Source organism: Monodelphis domestica, chromosome 1 (genome assembly GCF_027887165.1).
Source record: "Monodelphis domestica isolate mMonDom1 chromosome 1, mMonDom1.pri, whole genome shotgun sequence".
In the NCBI taxonomy this organism is placed as follows: Eukaryota; Metazoa; Chordata; class Mammalia; order Didelphimorphia; family Didelphidae; genus Monodelphis; species Monodelphis domestica.
Window position 1 is genome coordinate 424,080,021 of NC_077227.1, and position 23,470 is coordinate 424,103,490.

Sequence of the window (23,470 nt, forward strand, 5' to 3'; positions counted from 1 at the left end):
TAGCTCTTTCCTCAGTAGCAATCGAACTAGTTCTGGCTTGACTTTTCCTTCCCTGAGCATAAATAATGTATTTGATAGCACATAGACATTTACAGAGTTTTCCTGAGTCATGCTTGAAAGAAACTTAACGAGAAAGTAACCAGAGAAGTTAGTCTAGAGTTGCCAGAATCCTAAATTGGCATGTACTTTCCAGCCCTCTCATTTTAGAATGAAGTATGTAATTCATTTGGTCTATGCTACAAATCCTCTGCTGTCACAGGAAATCTTTTAATTTGATTGCACAGAGGGTCATTTAGTACCTGCTTAATGAAGAACAGTAGACTTAATTAGACATGATTTTAACACTTAAAGAATTTCAGGAAGGAGTAATGAGTTCAGTAGTTATAAGGAAGGCAGGGATACAAAAAACTATGTTATAAGACAGGGCAGGTGTTCATAAGAGTACAGAGGAGGGAGTCAGCCAGATCCATAATAGAATTATAGATTCCATGCTCTGGGGATCATTCTATCCATTCTTAGAAACCTTAGAACATCATTTGTCTTACCTGAACAAATAATCCCCCTCCAGTAAGTGGTCATCTAGCCTCTCACCTGAGAAAGCCCATTTTCCATAGGAATAACTCCATCTGGTGCTCACACTTGTGCCTGGGCAGAACAAATAGAGACCTCCTTCGGCATCCCTTCTAATCTGTCACTTCTTTACCTGTGTGATCTTATCTTTAAAACAAAGGCATTGGCAGTTGATCTCTAAACACCCTTCCAAGTTTCACCTCCCTCCAGGCTGCATTGTAGCAAAAGTCCTCCAAGAACTTTTAGAGAAACCTGGTTTTTAAATCATAGCACTGGGCATTTATTAGCTTTGTGGCCAGGAACAGAACGTTTAACCCTTCTGGACCCCAGTTTTGTGTGTAAAGCAAAGGTGATCCTTGTAGTATCTGTCTCAATTATCTTTTTTGAAGAGGTTTAAATAAGTTAGTATAGATAAATCACTTTGTAAACATCAAAGTATTGGGTAAATATTCATTTTATTATCTGCTTTTGGTCTTTTGTCATTTCCTAAATCCAATCCTTTCACCAAACCACTTCCCTTCCTCTAGCTTGACACTTTCCCTTTGAAAATATGATTCTTAAACTATTTATAATATTTCAGATGTATTCTGACCAGGGCAGTGAGCATTATTGCCCTTACCTCCATTGTTTTACACAGTATGCTTTTACTAAACCAGTTCAAAGTCCTATTTGCGTTTTTGGTTATCACATCATGTTAGTAAAAGGCCACCTACCTTGTAGGTTCTGATGGAAAGGAGTATGAGGGAAAGAAGGGAGAAAGAATAATTAACAATAGCATTTATATATAGCACTTTAAAGCTTACAAAGCTCTTTATGATAGTATCTCATTTTAGCCTCACAAAAACCCTAGGAGGCAAATACTTTTATCTTCATTTTATAGATGAGAGACTGCATCAAACTTGAAGTCTTCCCAACTTAAAGTCCAGTGCTCTGGCCACTGCTCCATCAAACTGCCTAATTTAGAGTATCATTGTTATGAATATGATCTTTGGACTCATTTCCATCCCTTTTAATTTACAAGGCAATATTGAACTCTACAGTATCCTTTCCCAAAGTCTTCTCTGTTTTAGATCAGCCTCCCAGGTAACTGTCAGCTGGAGGCCCTTTTTAGGTACCTGGTTACTGAAATCCAAAAAGTCATTTAATCAGCAAAAATCATTTGTCACAATTTGCTGTTTATACCTGACCCTTTCATCCATATATCCATTTTGACTCTCCATTTAATGCACTGGGATCATACTATCATGGCAAAGAGCTATACACTTTTTCTAGGTCTAATACATAAACACTCAAGATTGACTCGAGTCCAGGGTCTACAGGGTCTTAGCTTTAAAGCAGAGGAGCCTGACAATTCAGATTCCTATCTTCTTAAATTCCTTTTCAAAGAAAAAATAATGGGAAGAAAGGAAAAATGCCATTTTTTTTGAGAAATGTGTTTTGTTTTTTGTTTTTTTTTTAGTGACTTTTGGTTAATAGTCTCTAGAAGTATAATTAGAAAGTATCATGAGAAAAGTCCCATGGGGCTTTTGACAGATAAAGGAACCCCTTTATGTATCCGAATATTGAAAATCAGAAGTTCTCATTGTCTTATGTTAGATGGATTTTAAACAGAAATGCTATTAGATGGTTCTAAGGTATTAGGACACAAAACTAAAACCAGTGGTAGAAGTTGACAGCTTGGGCTCACATTACCTAAAACACCCCAAAGTGAAACAAAGTACCTTTCTGAGATAGTGGGGACCCCATCAGTCAAGATCTTCAAGCAGAGACCATCTAGCTTGTGGTAGGAGGTTACAGGTTCACAGTTTGAAATAGATGGTGTCTGAAATACTATTCAGCTCTGAGATTTTGTAATTCTTCAGTTTTACATCTGGATATGGTGAATTCATTGCTGCATGCTTTTCACTAGGGGGAGCTTCATCCCCAGGTTTCCCACACATGTCATCCAAGACTAATGGCAAGATACAGCAAGAATTGTGTGCTGGCCACACAGTTCTAATTTGTTTGCATTTATTTTCCATTCTTCCCTATTGATCTGCTAGGATTGTTTATCCATTTACCAACTCTGCAAATGTTTTATATAGGTGCTTTCTCTGAGTATCACTTAGAAACTCAATAAATACTCTGCCCTTGGCCTTAAACCACAGTGGAGCAGAATTTAAAGATGACCTGTGCCTTAAGCTTTGTGACCTCCCTAGAAGTTTAATGTTTTCCTACAGCCTAGAACCAAAGCAGTATTCTCTCTTTGGCTGACACTGTTTGGGCAGAATCCAAGAGTTCATTAATAGAAGCTATGATCAAGGTAGGTCTAGACAGTAGCAGTAGTGTTGAATGAGAGGATTGTGTGGTATGTTACCATCCTGTGGCAATAGCTCATGTTTCTGTAGTATTTTTCAGATGACAAAGCAGTTTTCCCAAGCTGGCCACATGAAATAGATAACCCTGATGTTGTCCCCATTTAGCAGGTGGGGAAAATTGAGGCTCAAAGCAGTAAAGTGACATGGCTACTTCCTAGCAGAATAAAGGCTCCTAAACCACTAACTCCTATCAGATGTTCATTCCATTAAACCACACTTTAATATGTTTAACTCAGACAGCCACTGGGTGGAGAAAGGATGACTGAATCATGGAATGATTTATTATGGCAAATCAAGTGCCAGATTTTAGGACATTTAGTTAATATAGAAATTCAAAGAAAGTTTGCACTTTGAATTGAGGTCATCAAAGATTTTTTCATCCACTCCATTTGCATTGGCCAGTGGAGAGGTTAAAGAAGAAAGAAAGTATCTGAAAAAAGAAACTCTATAATTCCAAAAGGAATTGAACTCAAAGTCGAGATGATATAACCTGAGAGCATATATGTCCTACAATGTTGGTTGAAGTTATTACAGCAAAAGTCTCAGGAGATAAATCTCATCACGTAAGCAGACCCTTTTAAGAACAAAAGTGGAAGTCATACACATAATTGCATTTAGTAGATCAGAATACACAGATTCTTGGATTATACAATTTTCCTTATTAAAGTAAAACTCCTCCTCAAATTTTTTTTAAAGTAAGTTTTTTTATAAGAGGATTTCAAACTGGAGAGTTTGTCTACCATTTATACTCCAGTTCATACATTGTCAATTTGGAAGGGACGTAACAGATCATCTAGCCCAAGTCATAGCTGGACATGAACATCTTCTCCAAAATAACTGGTGGCCATCTGCTCTCTGCTTGAAGACCTTGAGTGTTGGGGAATTTCCCAAGGCATCCTAGAAAGTTCTTATTGTTAGAAAGTTTTATGCTGAACTAAAATTTATCCCTTTAAAACTTTTATCCATTGCTGTTATTTCTACCCTTTTGAACCAAGCTAAGCAAGTGACAACCTTTCAGAATATGAAAAGTGTCACAGTGTTTTTTCCTAAGTTTCCTCATGACCTCACATCTAGACTGTTAAAATAGTCTTCTGCTTGGTCTCCATGATCCCATTCCAGTGTATTCTTCACTAAGCTTCCCAAGTGATTATCCTAACGGGAAAGTCTGGCCATGGTAGCCACTCCCTCCCTTCCATGCCCTGCTCAGTAAACTCCAGTAGTACCTTATTACCTTCAGGATCAAATATTTTAAAACATCTGTTTGGTTTTTAAGGCTCCCCATAATCTCTTCCTTTCCCACCTTTCCAGTCTTCTTACACCTTGCTCCTTATTCTCCTCCACATTTTGTGATATAATGATGCTGACCTCCTTGTTATTCTTTGCACAAGACACTCCATTTTCCAACTCTGTGACTTTTTACTTGCTGCCTCTCCTGCCTAAAAATCTCTCCCTCCACTCCTCCACCTCCCTTAAGTCCCACCCAAAAATCATGCTTTTGCAAGAAGCCTTTCCTAGACTCTCTTAATGCTAGTACCTTTCCTGTAAGTCTACTTCCAATTTGCCTTCTGTATATGTAGGCATTTGCATGTTGTTTCCCTCATTAAAATAGCAGCTTCCTGAGGATAAGGACCTTTTTTTGCCTTTGTATCCCCAGCCATTAGTGTAATGCCTGGCCCGTGTTGTTTAGTCATTCAGTTGTGTCTAACTCTCTATGAACCCATGAACCATACTGTCCAGAGGGATTTCATGGCAAAGATGCTGGAGTGGCTTGCCATTTCCTTCTTAGTCCTGCCTCATAGTAATAGCTTAATAAATGCTTATTGACATGTTGTTTGACTCCAGGGCAAACATCCCCACTTCTTTTGGCCAATTTTCTTATGGCATAGATTCCAAATATCTTGCCATCCTAATTACCTTCTTCTGGACCTACTGCAGGTTGTCAATGCCTTTGTCAAAATAAAGCACCTGGAAAAAATGAATATATAAGATTCTGGATATGATCTTATCAGGACTCTTCCTTTATTCTGGACACTACAGTTTGATATGTATGTAGCTTAAGATCATGGTAGCACTTTGGCTGTCATGTCAAATTGTGGACTTAAATTGAGCTTGCAACCCACTAAAATTTCCTCTTTTTTTTTTTTAAACCCTTACCATCTGTCTTAGAATTGATGTTAAGTATCAGTGCCAGGGTAGAAAAGCATTAAAAGCCAGGCAATGCAGGTTAAGTGACTTGCCCGGGGTCACACAGCCAGGAAGTGGGTGAGGTCAGATTTGATCCCAGGACCTCCTGTCTCTATGCCTAGCTCTTTCCACTGAGTCATTTATAGCAGCCCCAGAAATTCCATATATTTTTCACAAAAAGCATGTACATATGTTATTTTCTGATGTCTGCATTTATTCTTTGATCTCTCATAGATTAGCCAGAAGAAATTGAAAAAGTATGAAAAAGAATATCATACAATGAGGGAGCAGCAGGCCCAACAAGAAGACCCCATTGAGCGATTTGAGGTATTGTTCCTAGGAGTTCCTTGAAGAATATGGTCCAGATGCCATGCCTTGTGTATTTCATTTTAAAAAATCATGCCTGTTGGGTCTTTTAAGTCATGTCTAACATCATTTCCAGAGTTCACACTTTCAAGGTTTAGGTTGCAGATTAAGCTTTCAAGTATTTAGCAAAGCAAATAAAGTAGCCAACAACCTTGAGTCTTAGATTCCAGTTGCCTTCCTATCAGTTAAGTAACAATAAGTAGCCACTTAACCAAGGTCACTTATAATATTCAATATTTCTTTCTGAAAGGAGAAAATTAGACAAGAAAGTGGTCCTTGTTTATTATTCTAGGATATTAATAATTATTTAGGATATTCTAGGATATTAATAATTATTCTAGGATAAGGCAGGTTTCTGATAGGAACCCCCCAGAAATTAATTTTTATTCACAAAATGTTATAGTGATTTTTCCAACAGAGAACAAGTTGTGAGAAACTTTTCCTTTCTACTATTTTTGTGTGCATGTCTCCTCATTGGCCAGCGGGAAAACAGACGCCTCCAAGAAGCTAACATGAGGTTAGAGCAAGAAAATGATGACCTGGCCCATGAGCTAGTAACCAGCAAGATTGCATTGCGGAAGGACCTGGATAATGTAAGTCTGAGCAAATTTATATGGAATTAGCATATATTTAAAGGCTCAGTACATTTGATTTCTATTTTTAAAATTTAAATCCTTGAATGACTTCTTCTGAAAACTAACCTTTTTCTACTTTACAAGTTCCCATTTCTAGCTCACTTTAAAAATAGTTTATCATTTATTCCCAAGATACAACCCTTTGGAACTTAAATTCACCTTATCCCCTGGTTTTGCAAGTCCTATTTGCCTAACATTGCTGCCTGTTCTCTGACCACTTTATATATTGTTTTTTGGTTCCAAATTTTATTACTGATAAAATTTATAAGTACTTAAGCAGATCCATTATTTCATTAGCTCAAGTGCTGCTTCCATTGCTGCACATCATCACATTTCTACACCTTAAATTATATGAGCTTCATGAGTTAATATGGGGGTGGGGAGAGCACATCACCTGACTCTCCTCTTCTATCTCAAGTCAACATTTATCTATGCTAGGCCTTGGGTAACAGACACACAATCTGTTCCAAATCTACTCAAAGACATTGCACCTTATGGTGACCTACCAAAACAGGTATTGCCTTGGTGTAGCCATCAGGAGCTGGGTTTGAATTATTCATCATAATCTCTGAATTCCTTCCACTCTGGTGGCTCCTAGGGTTGAAAAACGTTTAGTCCACTATTTATCCTGCCTTCCATTTACCAATTAAATGAGGATTTCTCATAGAGCTGCAGCCAAGTGCCCTGCCAGCTTGAAATATGTTCTGGAAGCTTCTGTTGGCAAAGTATAGATTCCACCTTTCCCTACCTCCTGATTTTGGAACATGTTCTATTGGTGGCACTTCTAGCCCTGTAGTGGTCCACATCAAAAGCTCCCCTAGAAAATACGAGGTGTTGTAACTGTAGATAACAATATAGAACCGTGTTTCCAGAGTTACTTTTATCCTCAAAATGGATCCTTAGCAACCTGGAGCTTCAGGGAAAGAGGCCTAGGAAAACCTATGTGTGTTCCTTATACCAGTAATTGGAGGCCCTCAAATAGTAGCTGCTGCTTGTGACTATTCTGTCTTCTTAATAGCCAGAAGCAACATCTACCTAGAGGCTGGGAAGAAAAATTGTGCTGAATTTTCCCCAGTACCTTCAGGGGCAGGATTTTTGGTGTCATCCATGCTTCAGGATGTTGCTTCATATGTAGGGATGCTTCCATCTCCCCAGGTTGAGATTAGGGCTGATTGAGCTAATCCCCAAGTGTCACTGTTGATAATCCTGACCCACTGTGCTCCTAGAAAGGGAAATATTTCTTGGATTCTTGCTTTGGCTAGTGAGAAGGGGTATCGGGCTAGAAGAGAGTACTGAGTAATGTGTCATTATGGAGGCCAAGGAGTGGGCTGCAGAGCCTCAAGAAGGACCCTGAACTCCCTGAGCCTATGGCCACATTTGTAAATATATAGGAATGACTTAGACATCTCTAGGTATACAAAGCACTTTTCCCCTTTTCAATTCTTCATTATTACTCTTATTTATTACTTCTGAATTGCAGTTCAGATAAGGTGAAGTGATTTCCCCAGGATTAGGCAAACAATGAGAGTCATGACAAGATCCTCAGACTTGAAGACCTGGGCTTCTTTCACAATATCATACACTAAGTCTCAAAGAAGTTTATACACATCTCTAATTATTATTAATATTCAGAGTGGTGAATGTTCCATGGGTGGATAGAACTATGATGTTCTTTTTTTCCTTTATTTTTTATTTTTTTGCTACTTTTATTTTTTTTATTTAAGTTAATTTATTTAATCAATTTAGAACATTATTCCTTGGTTACAATAATCACATTATTTCCCTCCCTCCCCTGCCCCTACCCTTCCCGCAGCTGACGGGTGCAATTTCATTGGGTATTACATGTGTCCTTGATCAAAACCTATTTCCATATTGTTGGTGTTTGCACTAGGATGATCATTTAGAGTCTACATCCCCAACTATATCCCCTAGACCCATGTATTGAAGCAGTTGTTTTTTCTCCTGTGCTTCTACTTCCAGTTTTTCCTCTGAATGTAGATAGTGTTTTTTTCTCATAGATCCCTCCAAATTGTTCAGATCACTGCATTGCCACTAATGGAGAAATCCATTACACTCTATTGTGCCACAGTGTATCAGTCTCTGAGTACAATGTTCTCCTGGTTCTGCTCCTTTTGCTCTGCATCAGTCCCTAGAGATCATTCCAGTTCCCATGGAATTCCTTCAGTTCATTATTCCTTTGAGCACAATAGTATTCCATCACCAACATGTACCACAATTTGTTCAGCCATTCCCCAATTGGAGGGCATCCCCTCATTTTCTAATTTTTTGCCACCACAAAGACTTTTTTCCTTATTATCTCTTTGGGGAACAAACCCAGCAGTGCTACAGCTGGATCAAAGGGCAGATAGTCTTTTAGTGCCCTTTGGGCATAAGAACTAAGATGTACTTATCCCCTGAGGGAGGACTGGGTTTTGCCTCTTATATCTAAGAAGCAATTTATCATTTGGTTCCAACTGAATATAGTGTATTGGCCATAAATTGACAATTTAATGGTAACATTACCATCCCAGCAGCTTAAAAGTGAACTAAGAACTTTGTTCTTGGTTTTTGTGCCAAAGAAGTATTATAATTTCTTTCAGGTTTTCATCCCATGAGGGCAATAGATGGTGACTTTCAAACTTTTCCTTCCGATCCTATAAAGAAGAAAAGTGATCAGAGCAATAAATTTGCACCAAAAAACCCCCACCAAACTGATTTTCTGTTCCCAGTATCCTGCTCACAGAGTTTGGTTAATAATACTCCAGTATATCCATGATCTTATCAATGTACAATAAGGTTTTGGTTTACAGAGCACACAGAATGGGTTGCAGTCTTCTGCGTTTGAGAGAGTACTCACATAAACCAGATTCTTATCAGCCAATAAGAGTAATGGGAAATATTATACCCATTTTGAATGTGAGGAAACTAAGGCTCAGGAAGATTAGTTGAGTGGCTGGTTTGTAATAGCGAAGTTAAAGAGAATCACCAAAGAACAGATGTGGAAAGTTGCTGTTAGTTGGCTTTTATGTAAGACTGAATAAGAAATTATCCCTAAAATATCCCAAACACTCTAGAAACATGGTCATTCTTCTCTGACTTAAGGATGCCATAGTGAGTGAGACAGCTATCTGCCTGAACTTTTGGCTTTCCTCATGTCAGTACTATGTCCCATTCCACCTCTGAAGCTGCTTCAGATCTGCATTGCAGAGCTCATGGAGATCTCTCAATACTGATTATGATTCTTACTGAAGTCTAGAGCAAAATTAAAAAGACAGCACCCACGTCCCTCAAAAAAGCATTCATTCATCTTCTCCCTTTATGTTGAGAGGAGAAACTGAGCTCCTTTCACTTTCTTAAGCATAATTCAAAGTCAGGGAGGTTTCAAAACCATTTGGAAACTAGATGGGTTCCCTTACAAGACAATCTAGTTTTCATGGTAGTCATACCAGTCAGTGCTTGTCTCCTCTTTTTCTTCCTACTCCCTCACTTACAACAGAAAACTGACTAGCCAATATTAAGGATTTCTGGAATTTTCCTCCATGAGCAAAATTAGCTTCTATCTCTTTTGTTATTTCCTTCTCACTGGTTTTCCAGGAGGAAAGGCACTAATAATACAGTAAAAAGAGCTCTAGACTTAATATTTAGGAGATTCAGGTTCATACCCTAGGGCTGTTACTACCTGTGTTATTGTGGGGCAGGTTACTTTGTCTCTGTGAGCCTCAGTTTCCTCTTTTGCTACAAGGGACCTCTACGACAGGGAAAAGCATTTTGTTTTTTGTTTTTTTTTTTAATATATTTTATTTGATCATTTCCAAGCATTATTCATTAAAGACATAGATCATTTTCTTTTCCTCCCCCCCACCCCCCATAGCCGACACGTAAATCCACTGGGCATTACATGTTTTCTTGATTTGAACCCATTGCTTTGTTGATAATATTTTCATTAGAGTGTTCATTTAGAGTCTCTCCTCTGTCATGTCCCCTCAACCGCTGTATTCAAGCAGTTGCTTTTCCTCGGTGTTTCCACTCCCATAGTTTATCCTTTGCTTATGAATAGTGTTTTTTTCTCCTAGATCCCTGCAAATTGTTCAGGGACATTCCACCGCCGTTAATGGAGAAGTCCATTACGTTTGATTATACCACAGTGTATTAGTCTCTGTGTACAATGTTCTCCTGGTTCTGCTCCTCTCGCTCTGCATCACTTCCTGGAGGTTGTTCCAGTCTCCATGGAACTCCTCCACTTTATTATTCCTTTTAGCACAATAGTATTCCATCACCAACATATGCCACAATTTGCTCAGCCATTCCCCAATTGATGGGCATCCCCTTGTTTTCCAGTTTTTGGCCACCACAAAGAGCGCAGCTATGAATATTTTTGTACAAGTCTTTTTGTCCATTATCTCTTTGGGGTACAGACCCAGCAGTGCTATGGCTGGATCAAAGGGTAGATATTCTTTTGTCGCCCTTTGGGCATAGTTCCAAATTGCCCTCCAGAATGGTTGGATCAGTTCACAACTCCACCAGCAATGAATTAATGTCCCTACTTTGCCATATCCCCTCCAGCATTCATTACTTTCCTTTGCTGTTATGTTAGCCAATCTGCTAGGTGTGAGGTGATACCTCAGAGTTGTTTTGATTTGCATCTCTCTGATTATAAGAGATTTAGAACACTTCTTCATGTGCTTGTTAATAGTTTTGATTTCTTTATCTGAGAATTGCCTATCCATGTCCCTTGCCCATTAATCAATTGGAGAATGGCTTGATTTTTTGTACAATTGATTTAGCTCTTTATAAATATGAGTAATTAAACCTTTGTCAGAGGTTTATATGAAGATTTTTTCCCAATTTGTTGTTTCCCTTCTGATTTTAGTTACATTGGTTTTGTTTGTACAAAAGCTTTTTAGTTTGATGTAGTCAAAATTATTTATTTTACATTTTGTGATTCTTTCTATGTCTTGCTTGGTTTTAAAGCCTTTCCCCTCCCAAAGGTCTGACATGTATACTATTCTGTGTTTACCCAATTTACTTATGGTTTCCTTCTTTATGTTTAAGTCACTCACCCATTTTGAATTTATCTTGGTGTAGGGTGTGAGGTGTTGATCTATTCCTAGTCTCTCCCACACTGTCTTCCAATTTTCCCAGCAGTTTTTATCGAATAGTGGATTTTTGTCCCAAAAGCTGGGATCTTTGGGTTTATCGTATACTGTCTTGCTGAGGTCGCTTTCCCCCAGTCTATTCCACTGATCTTCCTTTCTGTTTCTTAGCCAGTACCAAATTGTTTTGATGACTGCTGCTTTGTAATATAGTTTAAGGTCAGGGACTGCAAGGCCCCCATCATATGTGTTTTTTTTTTTCATTATTTCCCTGGATATCCTTGATCTTTTGTTCTTCCAAATGAACTTTGTTATGGTTTTTTCTAAATCAGTGAAGAAGTATTTTGGTAGTTCAATGGGTATGGCACTAAATAGATAAATAAGTTTGGGTAGGATGGTCATTTTTATTATATTGGCTCGTCCTTTCCATGAGCAGTTAATGTTTTTCCATTTGCTCAAGTCTAGTTTTAGTTGTGTGGCGAGTGTTTTGTAGTTGTGTTCATATAGTTCCTGTGTTTGTCTTGGGAGGTAGATTCCTAGGTATTTTATTTTGTCTAAGGTGATTTTGAATGGGATTTCTCTTTCTAGTTCTTGCTGCTGAGCTGTGTTGGAGATATATAGAAAAGCTGATGATTTATGTGGGTTTATTTTGTATCTTGCAACTTTGCTAAAGTTGTTGATTATTTCAATTAGCTTTTTGGTTGAATCTCTAGGATTCTTTAAGTAGACCATCATGTCATCTGCAAAGAGTGATAACTTGGTCTCCTCCTTGCCTATTTTGATGCCTTCAATTTATTTTTCTTCTCTAATTGCTACTGCTAGTGTTTCTAGTACAATGTCAAATGGTAGAGGTGATAATGGGCATCCTTGTTTCACTCCTGATCTTATTGGGAATGCATCTAGTTTATCCCCATTGCAGATGATATTAGCTGATGGTTTGAGATATATACTGTTTATTATTTTTAGGAATGACCCTTCTATTCCTATGCTTTCTAGTGTTTTTAATAGGAATGGGTGTTGTATTTTATCAAATGCTTTTTCTGCGTCTATTGAGATAATCATGTGGTTCTTGCTGGTTTGCTTGTTGATGTGGTCAATTATGTGGATGGTTTTCCTAATGTTGAACCAGCCCTGCATCCCTGGTATAAATCCTACTTGATCATGGTGGATGACCCTTCTGATCACTTGCTGGAGTCTTTTTGCTAGTATCCTATTTAAGATTTTTGCATCTATATTCATTAGGGAGATTGGTCTATAGTTTTCTTTCTCTGTTTTTGACCTGCCTGGTTTTGGAATCAGTACCATGTTTGTGTTGTAAAAGGAGTTTGGTAGAATTCCCTCTTTGCTTATTATGTCAAATAGTTTGTATAGTATTGGGATTAACTGTTCTCTGAATGTTTGATAGAATTCACTGGTGAATCCATCAGGCCCTGGGGATTTTTTCTTAGGAAGTTCTTTGATGGCTTGTTGGATTTCATTTTCTGATATGGGATTATTTAGGAATTCTATTTCCTCTTCTGTTAGTCTAGGCAGTTTGTATTTTTGTATATATTCATCCATTTCTCCTAAATTGGTGTATTTATTGCCATATAATTGGGCAAAGTAATTTCTAATGATTGCCTTAATTTCATCTTCATCGGAGGTGCTATCCCCCTTTTCATCTTTAATGCTGTGAATTTGCTTTTCTTCCTTCCTTTTTTAAATTAGATTGACCAGTACTTTGTCTATTTTGTTTGTTTTTTCAAAGTACCAGCTTCTTGTCTTATTTATTAAATCAATAGTTCTATCACTTTCGATTTTATTAATTTCTCCCTTAATTTTTAGGATTTCTAGTTTGGTTTTCTGCTGGGGGGTTTTAATTTGATCACTTTCGAGTTTTTTCATTTGCATTTCCAATTGATTGATCTCTGCTCTCCCTTGTTTGTTAATATAAGCATTCAGGGATATGAATTTACCTCTGATTACCGCTTTGGCTGCATCCCAAAAGGTTTGAAAGGATGTCTCGCCATTGTCATTTTCCTCGATGAAATTATTAATTGTTTCTATGATTTCTTCTTTAACTAAACGGTTTTGGAGTATCATATTGTTTAATTTCCAATTGGTTTTAGATTTGGATTTCCATGTACCATTACTAATCATTATTTTTATTGCCTTGTGATCTGAGAAGGCTGCATTCATTATTTCTGCTTTTCTGCATTTGTGTACTATGTTTCTATGACCTAATGTATGGTCAATTTTTGTGAATGTGCCATGTGGTGCTGAGAAGAAGGTGTATTCCTTTTTATCCCTATTTATTTTTCTCCATATGTCTATTAATTCTAATTTTTCTAAGATTTCATTCACTTCTTTTACCTCTTTCTTATTTATTTTTTGATTTGATTTATCTAAATTTGATAATGGTTGGTTTAAGTCTCCCACTAATATGGTTTTACTGTCTATTTCTTCCTTCAATTCTCCTAGTTTCTCCATTAGAAATTTGGGTGCTATATTATTTGGTGCATACATGTTGATTAATGATGTTTCCTCATTGTCTAAAGTCCCTTTTAACAAAATATAATTACCTTCCCTATCCCTTTTGATCAGGTCTATTTTTGCTTTGGCTTTATCAGATATCATGATTACCACTCCTGCCTTCTTTCTATCAGTTGAGGCCCAGAAGGTCTTACTCCATCCTTTAATTCTGACCTTGTGGGTGTCAACCCGCCTCATGTGTGTTTCTTGAAGACAACATATGGTAGGGTTTTGGATTCTAATCCATTCTGCTATTCGTCTACGTTTTATGGGTGAGTTCATCCCATTCACGTTCAAAGTTATGATTGTCATTTGTGGACTCCCTGGCATTTTGATATCCTTCCCTAATTCTAACCTTTTCTTCTTCGACTCTACCTTTTAGTCCAGTGATTTACTTTGAATCAGTCCCCCTTGTCCCCTCCCTTGATGTTTCCCTTTTTAGTCCCTCCCTTTTTGTTCCCTCCCCCTCCCCCCTCTCTTTCCCTCCCTTTTTGTTCTCCCTCGCCCCCTCCCCCCCTTGGTTTTCCCTTCTCCCTACCCTTGTTGGGTAAGATAGAATTCAAGATCCCAATGGATCTGGATGTTTTTCCCTCTCAGAGTTGATTTCCCTGAGATTAAGGTTTAAGTAAAAAAAACCCTCTCTTCCTCTCCTTCTTATAGGAGTTTTCTTCCCCTCCCCTTCCCATGTGAATCTTTGTGTGAGAAAGATTATTCTATTTGGTCTTTCTTTACCCCCTATTTATACATTACATTTTCCCCACATATTAGTATACATAGATTGATATAAATGTAGTCCTTATAGAAGAGAGTTTGAGTAAAAGAAGAAGATAACATTTTTCCCCTTTCCTTAATATTTACCTTTTCAGGTATTCCTTGCTCTTTGATTTTCGGTATCAAACTTTCCACAGAGCTCTGGTCTTTTCTTTGCAAAAAGTTGAAAGTCTTCTATTTTGTTGAATGCCCATACTTTCCCTTGCAAGTATATAGTCAGTTTTGCTGGGTAGCTGATTCTTGGTTGAAGACCCAGCTCTCTTGCCTTTCTGAAGATCATGTTCCATGCCTTACGATCATTCAGGGTAGAACTTGCAAGGTCTTGTGTGACCCTGATTGGCATTCCTTTATATCTAAATTGTCTTTTTATGGCTTCCTGTAGGATTTTTTCTTTTGTTTGATAGCTTTGGAATTTGGCGATTACATTCCTGGGAGTTGTCTTTTGGGGGTTTAGTGTTGAAGGTGTTCTGTGAGGTCTGTCAGTGGCTGTATTACCCCCTTATTCTAGAATCTCTGGGCAATTTTCTTTAATTATATCTTGTATCACTATGTCAAGTTTGGTGTTTATTTCTGGCTTTTCTGGAAGTCCAATTATTCTTAAATTATCTCTTCTCCCTCTATTTTCCAGATCTATCACCTTGTTGGTGAGATGTTTTATGTTCTCTTCTAATTTCTTGGTATTTTGGCTTTTCTTTATTAATTCTTGCTTTTTTACACGATCGTTGTCTTCCAGCTGCCTGATTCTGGCCTTTAAAGCCTGGTTTTCCTTTTCAGTTTCATCACACCGGTTTTGTAGATGCGTGAATTTCTTTTGCATTATTTCCCACTTTTCCTCCCAGAAGGCTTCCATCTTTTTGGTCATTTCTGATTCAAATTCTTCATGTGTTTGTGGAGAGTTTCCATTTCCTTTGGAAGGATTCGGAGCATTTTCTTGTGCATTGTCTTCTATCTCCTCTGTATTTTGTATTTTGGTTCCATAGAATGTGTCCAAAGTCGCCCCTTTCTTCTTATTTTTCTTGGGATTTTGGGGCTTCTGTGCTTCTGTGGAGTTTGTCATCTCTGAATGGGGAGGATTAGCTTTTCTTATCTCTGTTTGGTGTTCAGAGGCTTTAGTCCTGGGCAGATTGTCGGTTCCATAAGCCTTCCCTGGGTTAAATTGAGTATGGGCAATGACTTTCACTGGAACTGGAATGGAAGGATGGGACCAGGGGGCCACACTCTCCCCCGGTTCTCTCTGCTTCCCTGCTGCTAAGGTGCCTGCTCGTCTGGACTGGGTTGGGTTGCTTTCCGGAAGTTGCCTTCAGAATAGCTGGCCGTGAGGCTGTTTTGTCGGCCCTGAGGGTTGCTGTTGTTTCAGAGGACCCTGCTCTCTGCGGAGGAAGGAGCCACAGCTTCCGGGAGCTCCAAGGGCATTGACTTTCACTGAGACTTGGATAGCAGGATCCAGCCCGTGAGGCTGTCTTGCCTGCCCTGAGAGTTGCTGTTGTTTCAGACGACCCTGCTCCCTGCTGGGGGGAGCTCCGAGGGCAGTGACTTTCACTGGGACTCGGATAGAAGGCCCTGAGGGTTGTTGTTCCGAGGACCCTGCTCTCTGAGCAGGGCGGGGCTGCGGCTTCCCGGAGCCTTGGACTCTGCGCTCCTACCCCTTAGGTCCGAGTGATCTCGGGTTCTGGCTTTTGAGGGGAGCCGTACCTTTTGATCCAGGTCCAGGTCCAGGAGGAGGATTCCCAGGGTCTATGCTATTGATCGTTTTGAATTTCGGCACCTTAGGAGCTTATAGTTTGAGATCGGTCGGGAAGGGTTTTCTGGAGATCTGAACTTTAGCTTTCTCTAAGCTGCCATCTTGACCGGAAGTCCGGAAAAGCATTTTGTAAACCCTAAAGTAACTTACAGATTTGATTTGTTGCTATTGGCCTTTTTTCTGTGAATATCCTTAAAAGCCTCAGGACAGTAATATATCTGCATTTATGCAGTGTATCAGTTGATCCTTGAGAGCTGTCATCATTTTTTGGTACAGTCCCAACAGTGTATGCTTGTCTCTCTGTAGGAAGAACTGATTTATGTTACTGGGACAGGGGAAATGATTGTTATTGATCTGAGGATTTTTTTTTTCCTCAAGGCAGACGTAAGTTGAAGTTCTCTTTTCAGTAAGCATCCTGTTTGGGTTTTTTGCATCCTCTGAATATATACATCAAGATCTGACTTGGAAATTTGAAAAAGGACTTGTGGCCATTTTGTCCAAACCCAGGGGAAAAGTTCCCTTCCAATAAGGATACTAGGGTAGTCCTACTTCATCAGCAGTGTTCAATACCAAAAAGGAGAGTAGATACTTTTTTATAATGCTCGCTGCTGCAAGGCTTTATATTGCCAAAAGTCATGATTATTTCCATATGGCTTCTCACATTCAACTAGCTTTTGTCTAAGCAAGTTTTCTATTGACTAGAAAAGAAAGTGGTTTTTAGTGGTCCAAGTTATTAGATACTTCATAATGAAGTTAATGAGACAGCTTTCAGTATTTCCTATGTGAGCAAGGAAAAGTGTTGGATCTCTACTGCAAAGCAGAACAAAACTACTTCCTTTTGTCTGATGTTTCCTTGATGTTGGGTTTTCTTCATTTCCTTTTCAGTTATGGCTTGTATCCTATGAAGTTTTCCCTGTACTGCTTACCTCTCACTCATCTCTCAGTCCCATTTGTATCTCCACAATATAACTTGCATCTGGCACTTTCTTTCCCCACTGCCAGACTTTTATAGTAGCCTACTAAAAACACTTATCATTTGTCTTTCCCCACTCAAATGTACCTTCCATTTGCTAGTAAATCAGTCTCCTTTGTATATGGATTAGATCTGACCATAGCATTCCTCTGCTCAAAATTTCTCAATGGCTTGCTGTTGACATTGAAATAAAGTTCAGACTTCTTTGCCTGGCATTGAAAGCTCTCCACAATATAGCATAATCCTACCTTTCCCATGTTATTATCCACCCATGTACTGTCCACCATATATTTTATGTTCAAGGCAGACAGACCTACTCTTTGCCCCATTTCCATGTGTTTGCTGTTCCTTTCACTTCAGATGAATGCTCTCCCTCTCCTCTTCTGCTTATTGAATTCCTACCATTCCATAAAAATACCATTCAGGTGTCATTCGGACATTCTATACCATTCTAATAGGTCCAATTACAATTTGAAGGCAGTTTGGAAAGGATCCTTTCTCTCTTGCTTATTTAGTTATTCTCCAACTTTTATAGTAAAGCCTCTTATCTCCTAGACTTAATTTCTCATGATATTTTTTGCTGATGTGATAGAATTTGTTCAGTAATTCATTCTTGTGTCAGCTCTTCAATACCTACGTCCAAAGTTCTTTTTTCAGGTTATTAAAAAGCTAAAAGAAATGGGTTTTTACCCAGGGAAATGAGTGGGAGATGAAAAGTTCCAGATCCTTTCATGATCTGTTGAAAAAAATCAGCAGGCCAAGTAGAAGTCATTCTTGGATGATGAAGAATGGAGCCATTTCTTTACAGGCACAAGTAAAGATGAGAAAAGAGAAAATTTTACTTTGGACAGAGGTAGGAAGCCTGGAATCTACCTCTGGCCTTGCCACTGAGCAGCCTTTAACAAGAGGTACTTCCTTCCCCCTCCTTGGCCTCCATTTCTCGGACTTTAAGTTGAGTGTTAGACGTGATAGTCTTTCTGTTCTGTCTTTGCATGGTTCCCTGACCACCTTCAGTGTAATATGTCTGTGTTGCAGGCTGAGGAGAAGGCCGATGCCCTGAATAAGGAACTCCTGATGACCAAACAGAAGCTGATTGATGCAGAGGAGGAGAAGAGGCGGCTGGAAGAGGAATCTGCTCAGGTAACACCCCCCTACCCCAACACCACACTCAGAGAGCAGAGGAGCATGGGAGCAGTGTAGAGGAGGGCAGAAGAGCATAGGATCACAGAATTGGGTTCCAGCCCTGCCTGGGCAACTTTAGTCACTGTGGAGCCATGGGTAAGTCACTGCTCCAGTCTTGGCCTCACATTTCCTTACCTGCAAAATGCAGTAGAATTAGATGCTCTCTAAGCTCATTTATAGCTCAGACATTGTGTTTTCTAGCTCCAAGCTTCCTCTCTGTCATTAATCTGCATCCTAACACTCTCTCCTACCATAATTAAGGACTGAAAAGAGATCATTCAGGACAAACACGGTCTTTCCTGTTGGCATGGGAAAAACCCGGGACAGCTCAGTTATGTTTCTCTCCAGAGGCTCTATTTATTTACTGCTTATAGCCTAACAGCTCTTAATAATTAAAACCGGAAAGGAGATAGTAGGTCAAGGTCTGTGCTTCCTTATGGCAAGAAAGAATTACTACAGTCCAATACTTGTTTCTCTAGAGGCTTCCTTCCTTCAAGTGGCATGAAGTAGTAGGCTCGGAGGCTTCAGAACTATGTTTGAACTCGAGCTCTATTAATGACTCTGGGTGACCTTGGCCTTGTCTTTTCCTAACCCTTTGGGTGTGTTTCCTCATCCATAAAATAAAAAATTTCATTTAAGTGAAGTCTAAGGCCCCTCCCAAAAGCAACATTCCTGATGCTGTGACAGGTGTCCGGGTAGATGTAGGCGTCTTAGATAATCTGGCTACAGCCCATTGTCTTTCATGGTATCAGCCAGCAGTGCATCACAGCCTCCATGTCTTCCCCTTCATGGTTCTTGGTCGTGGCCTCCCATGACCACCGTAGGGGGGTAAGTGGGGTGGGGAAGGGTCCTCTAGACATACTGAGGCCTTCCATGAAGGCTCTTAACATTGCATATGTACACAGGTGACACTCAGACTGTGTACTACTACTTATGTACAAATCAAATCAAACTTTTGCCAAAACTCATTCTCTCTGAAAAACTCTTCAAAGTTTGTTCTCAGGCAGATGAGCTATATAACGTGGTGCAACTGATTGATAAGTATCTTTTGTCACTCTTCCTCATTCTTGGCTATTTCTTCGTTTATCAGCACCTCCTGAGAATCTAGAGAAGAGGAAAGAAATGAAATACTAGTCTCATTCTGTCTGCCCCTTAGAATTTTATATTTATACCAAGGAATGGCTGAAAAAGACAACATATAGGCTATTGTAGATGGTGCCTAAAACCTGAAGCAAAGTTTTGGATTTTCTGTATTATCCCAATCCTTCTTATCTCCTCTGTCATTCACACTCTTTCATTTCTTTTTGAATTCTAGCCTTCTGTTTTAGAATTTATATTAACTATTGGTTCTAAAACAGAAAAGTGATATGGCCTGGGCCATGGGGGTTAATTGACTTGTCCAGGTTCGCACAGCTAAGAAGTGTCTGAGACCTGATTTAAAACCCAGGACCTTCTTTTTCCAGACCTTTACCACTTTATGCTCTAAATCAAAATATTTCTGAGGTATCACCTCACACCCAGCAGATTGGCTAATATGACAGCAAAGGAAAATAATGAATGCTGAAGGGCATGTTACAAAGTTGGGACATTGATGCATTGCTGGTGGAGTTGTGAATTGATCCAACCATTCTGAATGACAATTTGGAACTATGCCCAAAGGACTTTAAAACACTGTCTGCCTTTTGATCCAGCCATAGCACTGGTGGGTTTGTACCCCCAAAGAGATAATAAGGAAAAAGACTTCTACAGAAATATTTATAGCCGCACTCTTTGTGCTGACAAAAAATTGGAAAATGAGGGGGTGTCCATGGATTGGGGAATGGCTGAACAAATTGTGGTATATGTTGGTGATGGAACACTATTGTGCTGAAAGAAATAATGAACTGAAGGAATTCGATGTGAACTGGAACAACCTCCAGGATTTGGTGCAAAGTGAAAGGAGCAGAACCAGGAGCACCTTATACACAGAGCCGGATACACTGTGGCACAATCAAATGTAATGGACTTCTCTACTAGCAGCAATGCAATGATCCAGGACAATTCTGAGGGACTTATGAGAAAGAACACTATCCACATCCAGAAAAAGAACTATGGGCAGAAAAACAACTGCTTGATCACATGGGTCGATGGAGATATGATTGGGGATGTAGACTCTAAAAGATCACCCTGGTGCAAATATCAATAATATGGAAATCGTTTGAGAGGGGAAATAGGGGATTTTATATAAAAAGGTTGGACTGGATTATTCAAGAATAGGGTTGCTAGGAATTTTATGAAATTCTAAAGAGACTTTATTGACAATTTATTTACAAAATATAGAAAGAGTGAAGTAGGAAATCAGAGAGGATAGGGTAAGATATCTAGCCTAAGCTCTATGTATTTTGCTCTGACCCCCTGCCTCAATCCAGGCAGGTGAGTTTAGTCCTTAGCTGGAGAGGCCTTGGCTTTTGAGCCAAGGACCTGAGGATGCAGGGAGCCTCTCTCAAGAGAATAGGTCTCTCCTGAGGCTAGTCTCTTCAGAAAATCCAGAAAAGGAGTCAGCTCTTTTCACTCACCATGTGTCAATCCAAAGGGAGAGATTCAAGAATAGTCTTACCAAGTACAGGGTCTTGGGCCCAGTCAGCAAATTCTTCACCAGCCTCCAACTCGAACTCAGAACTCCAGAGGAAGACGAAGTTCTCCCAGGAAGTTGTAACTCCCTTTTAAAGATACTTTCTTTTGTATTACTTCCTGTGTCTTCCTCCACTTTCACGTCTACCAATTATACTTGAAGCTTTGCTGAGGACTGCCCAAGGGGCAGTCAGTTTGATTCGCATTCATCACCCTATTGGCCATGTGGGTCACAGACCTCTCCCACTCAAGTGTGAATGGGGTGTTACACTTTTGGTGATTAAATCTAAAAAATGGGCAGGGGAGTTAATTTAATCTTCACAATCAGGGTAGAGATTTAATTTAATCTTCACAAGGTCTTGATCAATGACACGTGCAAAACTCAGTGGAATTGCTCATTGACTATGGGAGAGGAGTGGAAGGAGGGGAGAGAGAACATGAATCATGTAACCATGGAAAAATATTCTAAATTAATTAAATAAAAAAATTTTAAGTTAAGAAAGCAAAAAAAAAAAAACAAACTTTTACCACTTTACTGCCATATTGACTAATCTGATAAGTGTGTGGTGTTATCTCAGCATTGTTTTAATTTGCATTTCTCTACTTGAGTGATTTAGAAAACATTTTTCATATGCTTATTGATAAATTTTACTTTTTCATCTAAAAATTACTTGTTCATATCCTTTGACCACTTGTCAATTGAGGAATGGCTTGTATTCTTATAAATTTGACTTAGTCTTTGAGAAATTAGACCTCGAATAGAGGAATCTGTTATAAAAAAATTTTCCCAGTTTATTGTTTCCCTTCTAATCTTGGTTACATTAGTTTTGTTTATACAAAAGCCTTTAAATTTAATATAATCAAAATTATTTATTTTATATCTTATTATGCTCTCTATCATTTGTTTGGTCATAAATTCTTACATTCTCTATAGATCTGCCAGGTAAACTATTCTGTGTTTTCCTAATTTACTTTTGGTGTCACGCTTTATGTCTAAATCACATACCTATTTTTAACTTATATTGTATAGGATGTGAGATACTGGGCTACATCTAGTTTCCGCCATACTGATTTCCAATTTTTCCAACAGTGCTTGTTAAATTGCAAGTTCTTATCCCCAAAGCTGGAGTCTTTCTCTGTTTTTAAGCTCTTCCTGGCTTAGGTAACAGTACTATATTTGTGTCATTAAAAAGAGTTGGTAGGGTTCCCTCTCTGCCTATTTTTCCAAATAATTTGTATGGTATTGGAATTATTGTTCTTTAAATGTTGAAGCGAAACTTGTGAATCTATCTGGGCCCTGTAGAGTTTTTCTTAGAGAGTTCATTGATGGTTTGTTCAATTTCTTTTTCTGATATTGGATTATTTAAGTATTCTAGTTCCTCTTTTGTTTATATTTTTTTAAAGATTCATTCATTTCACTTAAATTGTCAGATTTATTGGCTTACAGTTAGGCAAAATAGCTCCTAAAGATTGCTTTAATTACCTCTTCATGGGTGGTAAGTTCACCCTTTTCATTTGTGATACTAATGATTTGATTTTCTTCTTTCCTTTTCTTCCATGGTCTGCGTGTGTTTTCATAAAACCAACTCCTAGTCTTATTTATTAGTTCAATGGTTCTCTTACTTCTGATTTCATTAATTTCTCCTTTAATTTCAAGATTTTCAATTCAGTCTTTAATTGGGGATTTTTGATTTGTTGTTCTAGGTTTTTTTTAGTTGCATGCCCAATTCATTGATCTGATTTTTCTCTATTTTATTGATATAAGCATTTAGAGATATAAATTTTTCCCCAGGTCTACTTTGGCTGTGTCCCATAAATTTTGATATGTTGTCTCCTTGTTGTCATTCTTATTAATGAATTTATTGGTTATTTCTATAATTTGTTCTTTGACCTACCCCTTTATTAGTATTAGATTATTTCGTTTCCAATTAATTTTTTATTTTTTTTTACATAAACTATTATTGTTTATACTTTTTATTGCACTTTTTTTTCATTTATTTTCAATCTCTCTCTCTTTACTGGCTCTTTTCCTTACTGCCCACAAGCATGCCTATATTTCCATCATCCTCAAAAAACCCTCACTTGATCCTTTCATCCTCACTAAATATTCCATATCTCTTCCTGTCCCTGGCTACCAAACTAGAAAAGGCCATCTGTAATAGATGCTTCCTCTTCCTCTGGTCTCATTCATTTCTTAACTCCTTATAGTCTGGCTTCTAAATTCATTATTCCATTGAAATAAGAGCATCATTCCACTCTCTCCAAAGTTAACATTTGTCTTTTAGTTATTAAATCATTCCCATTACCTTTTCTCTGCAACATTTGGCACTGTTAATCACCTTCTCCTTGATGCTCTCTTTTCTCTTGGTTTTTGGAACATTCCTCTCCTTTGGTTCTCCTCCTACATATCTGACAATTCCTCAGCCTCCTTGACTGAATCCTCATCCATATCACACCAATTTAGCATGAATGTGTCC

At 38.5% G+C, this 23,470-nt stretch overlaps 1 protein-coding gene across 7 annotated transcripts in view; it reads left to right on the plus strand.

The window, feature by feature from the left end:
* The window catches only part of RABGAP1 (RAB GTPase activating protein 1), a 226,560-nt gene that overhangs the window by 190,102 nt on the left and 12,988 nt on the right, over positions 1-23,470 (plus strand). For all 7 annotated transcript variants that reach the window (XM_016430690.2, XM_007474620.2, XM_056812108.1 and 4 more), the window contains 3 exons: positions 5,346-5,438; positions 5,960-6,070; positions 18,237-18,341. In XM_016430690.2, the coding sequence (XP_016286176.2) occupies positions 5,346-5,438; positions 5,960-6,070; positions 18,237-18,341 (309 nt within the window). The remainder of the gene's footprint in view (positions 1-5,345; positions 5,439-5,959; positions 6,071-18,236; positions 18,342-23,470) is intronic.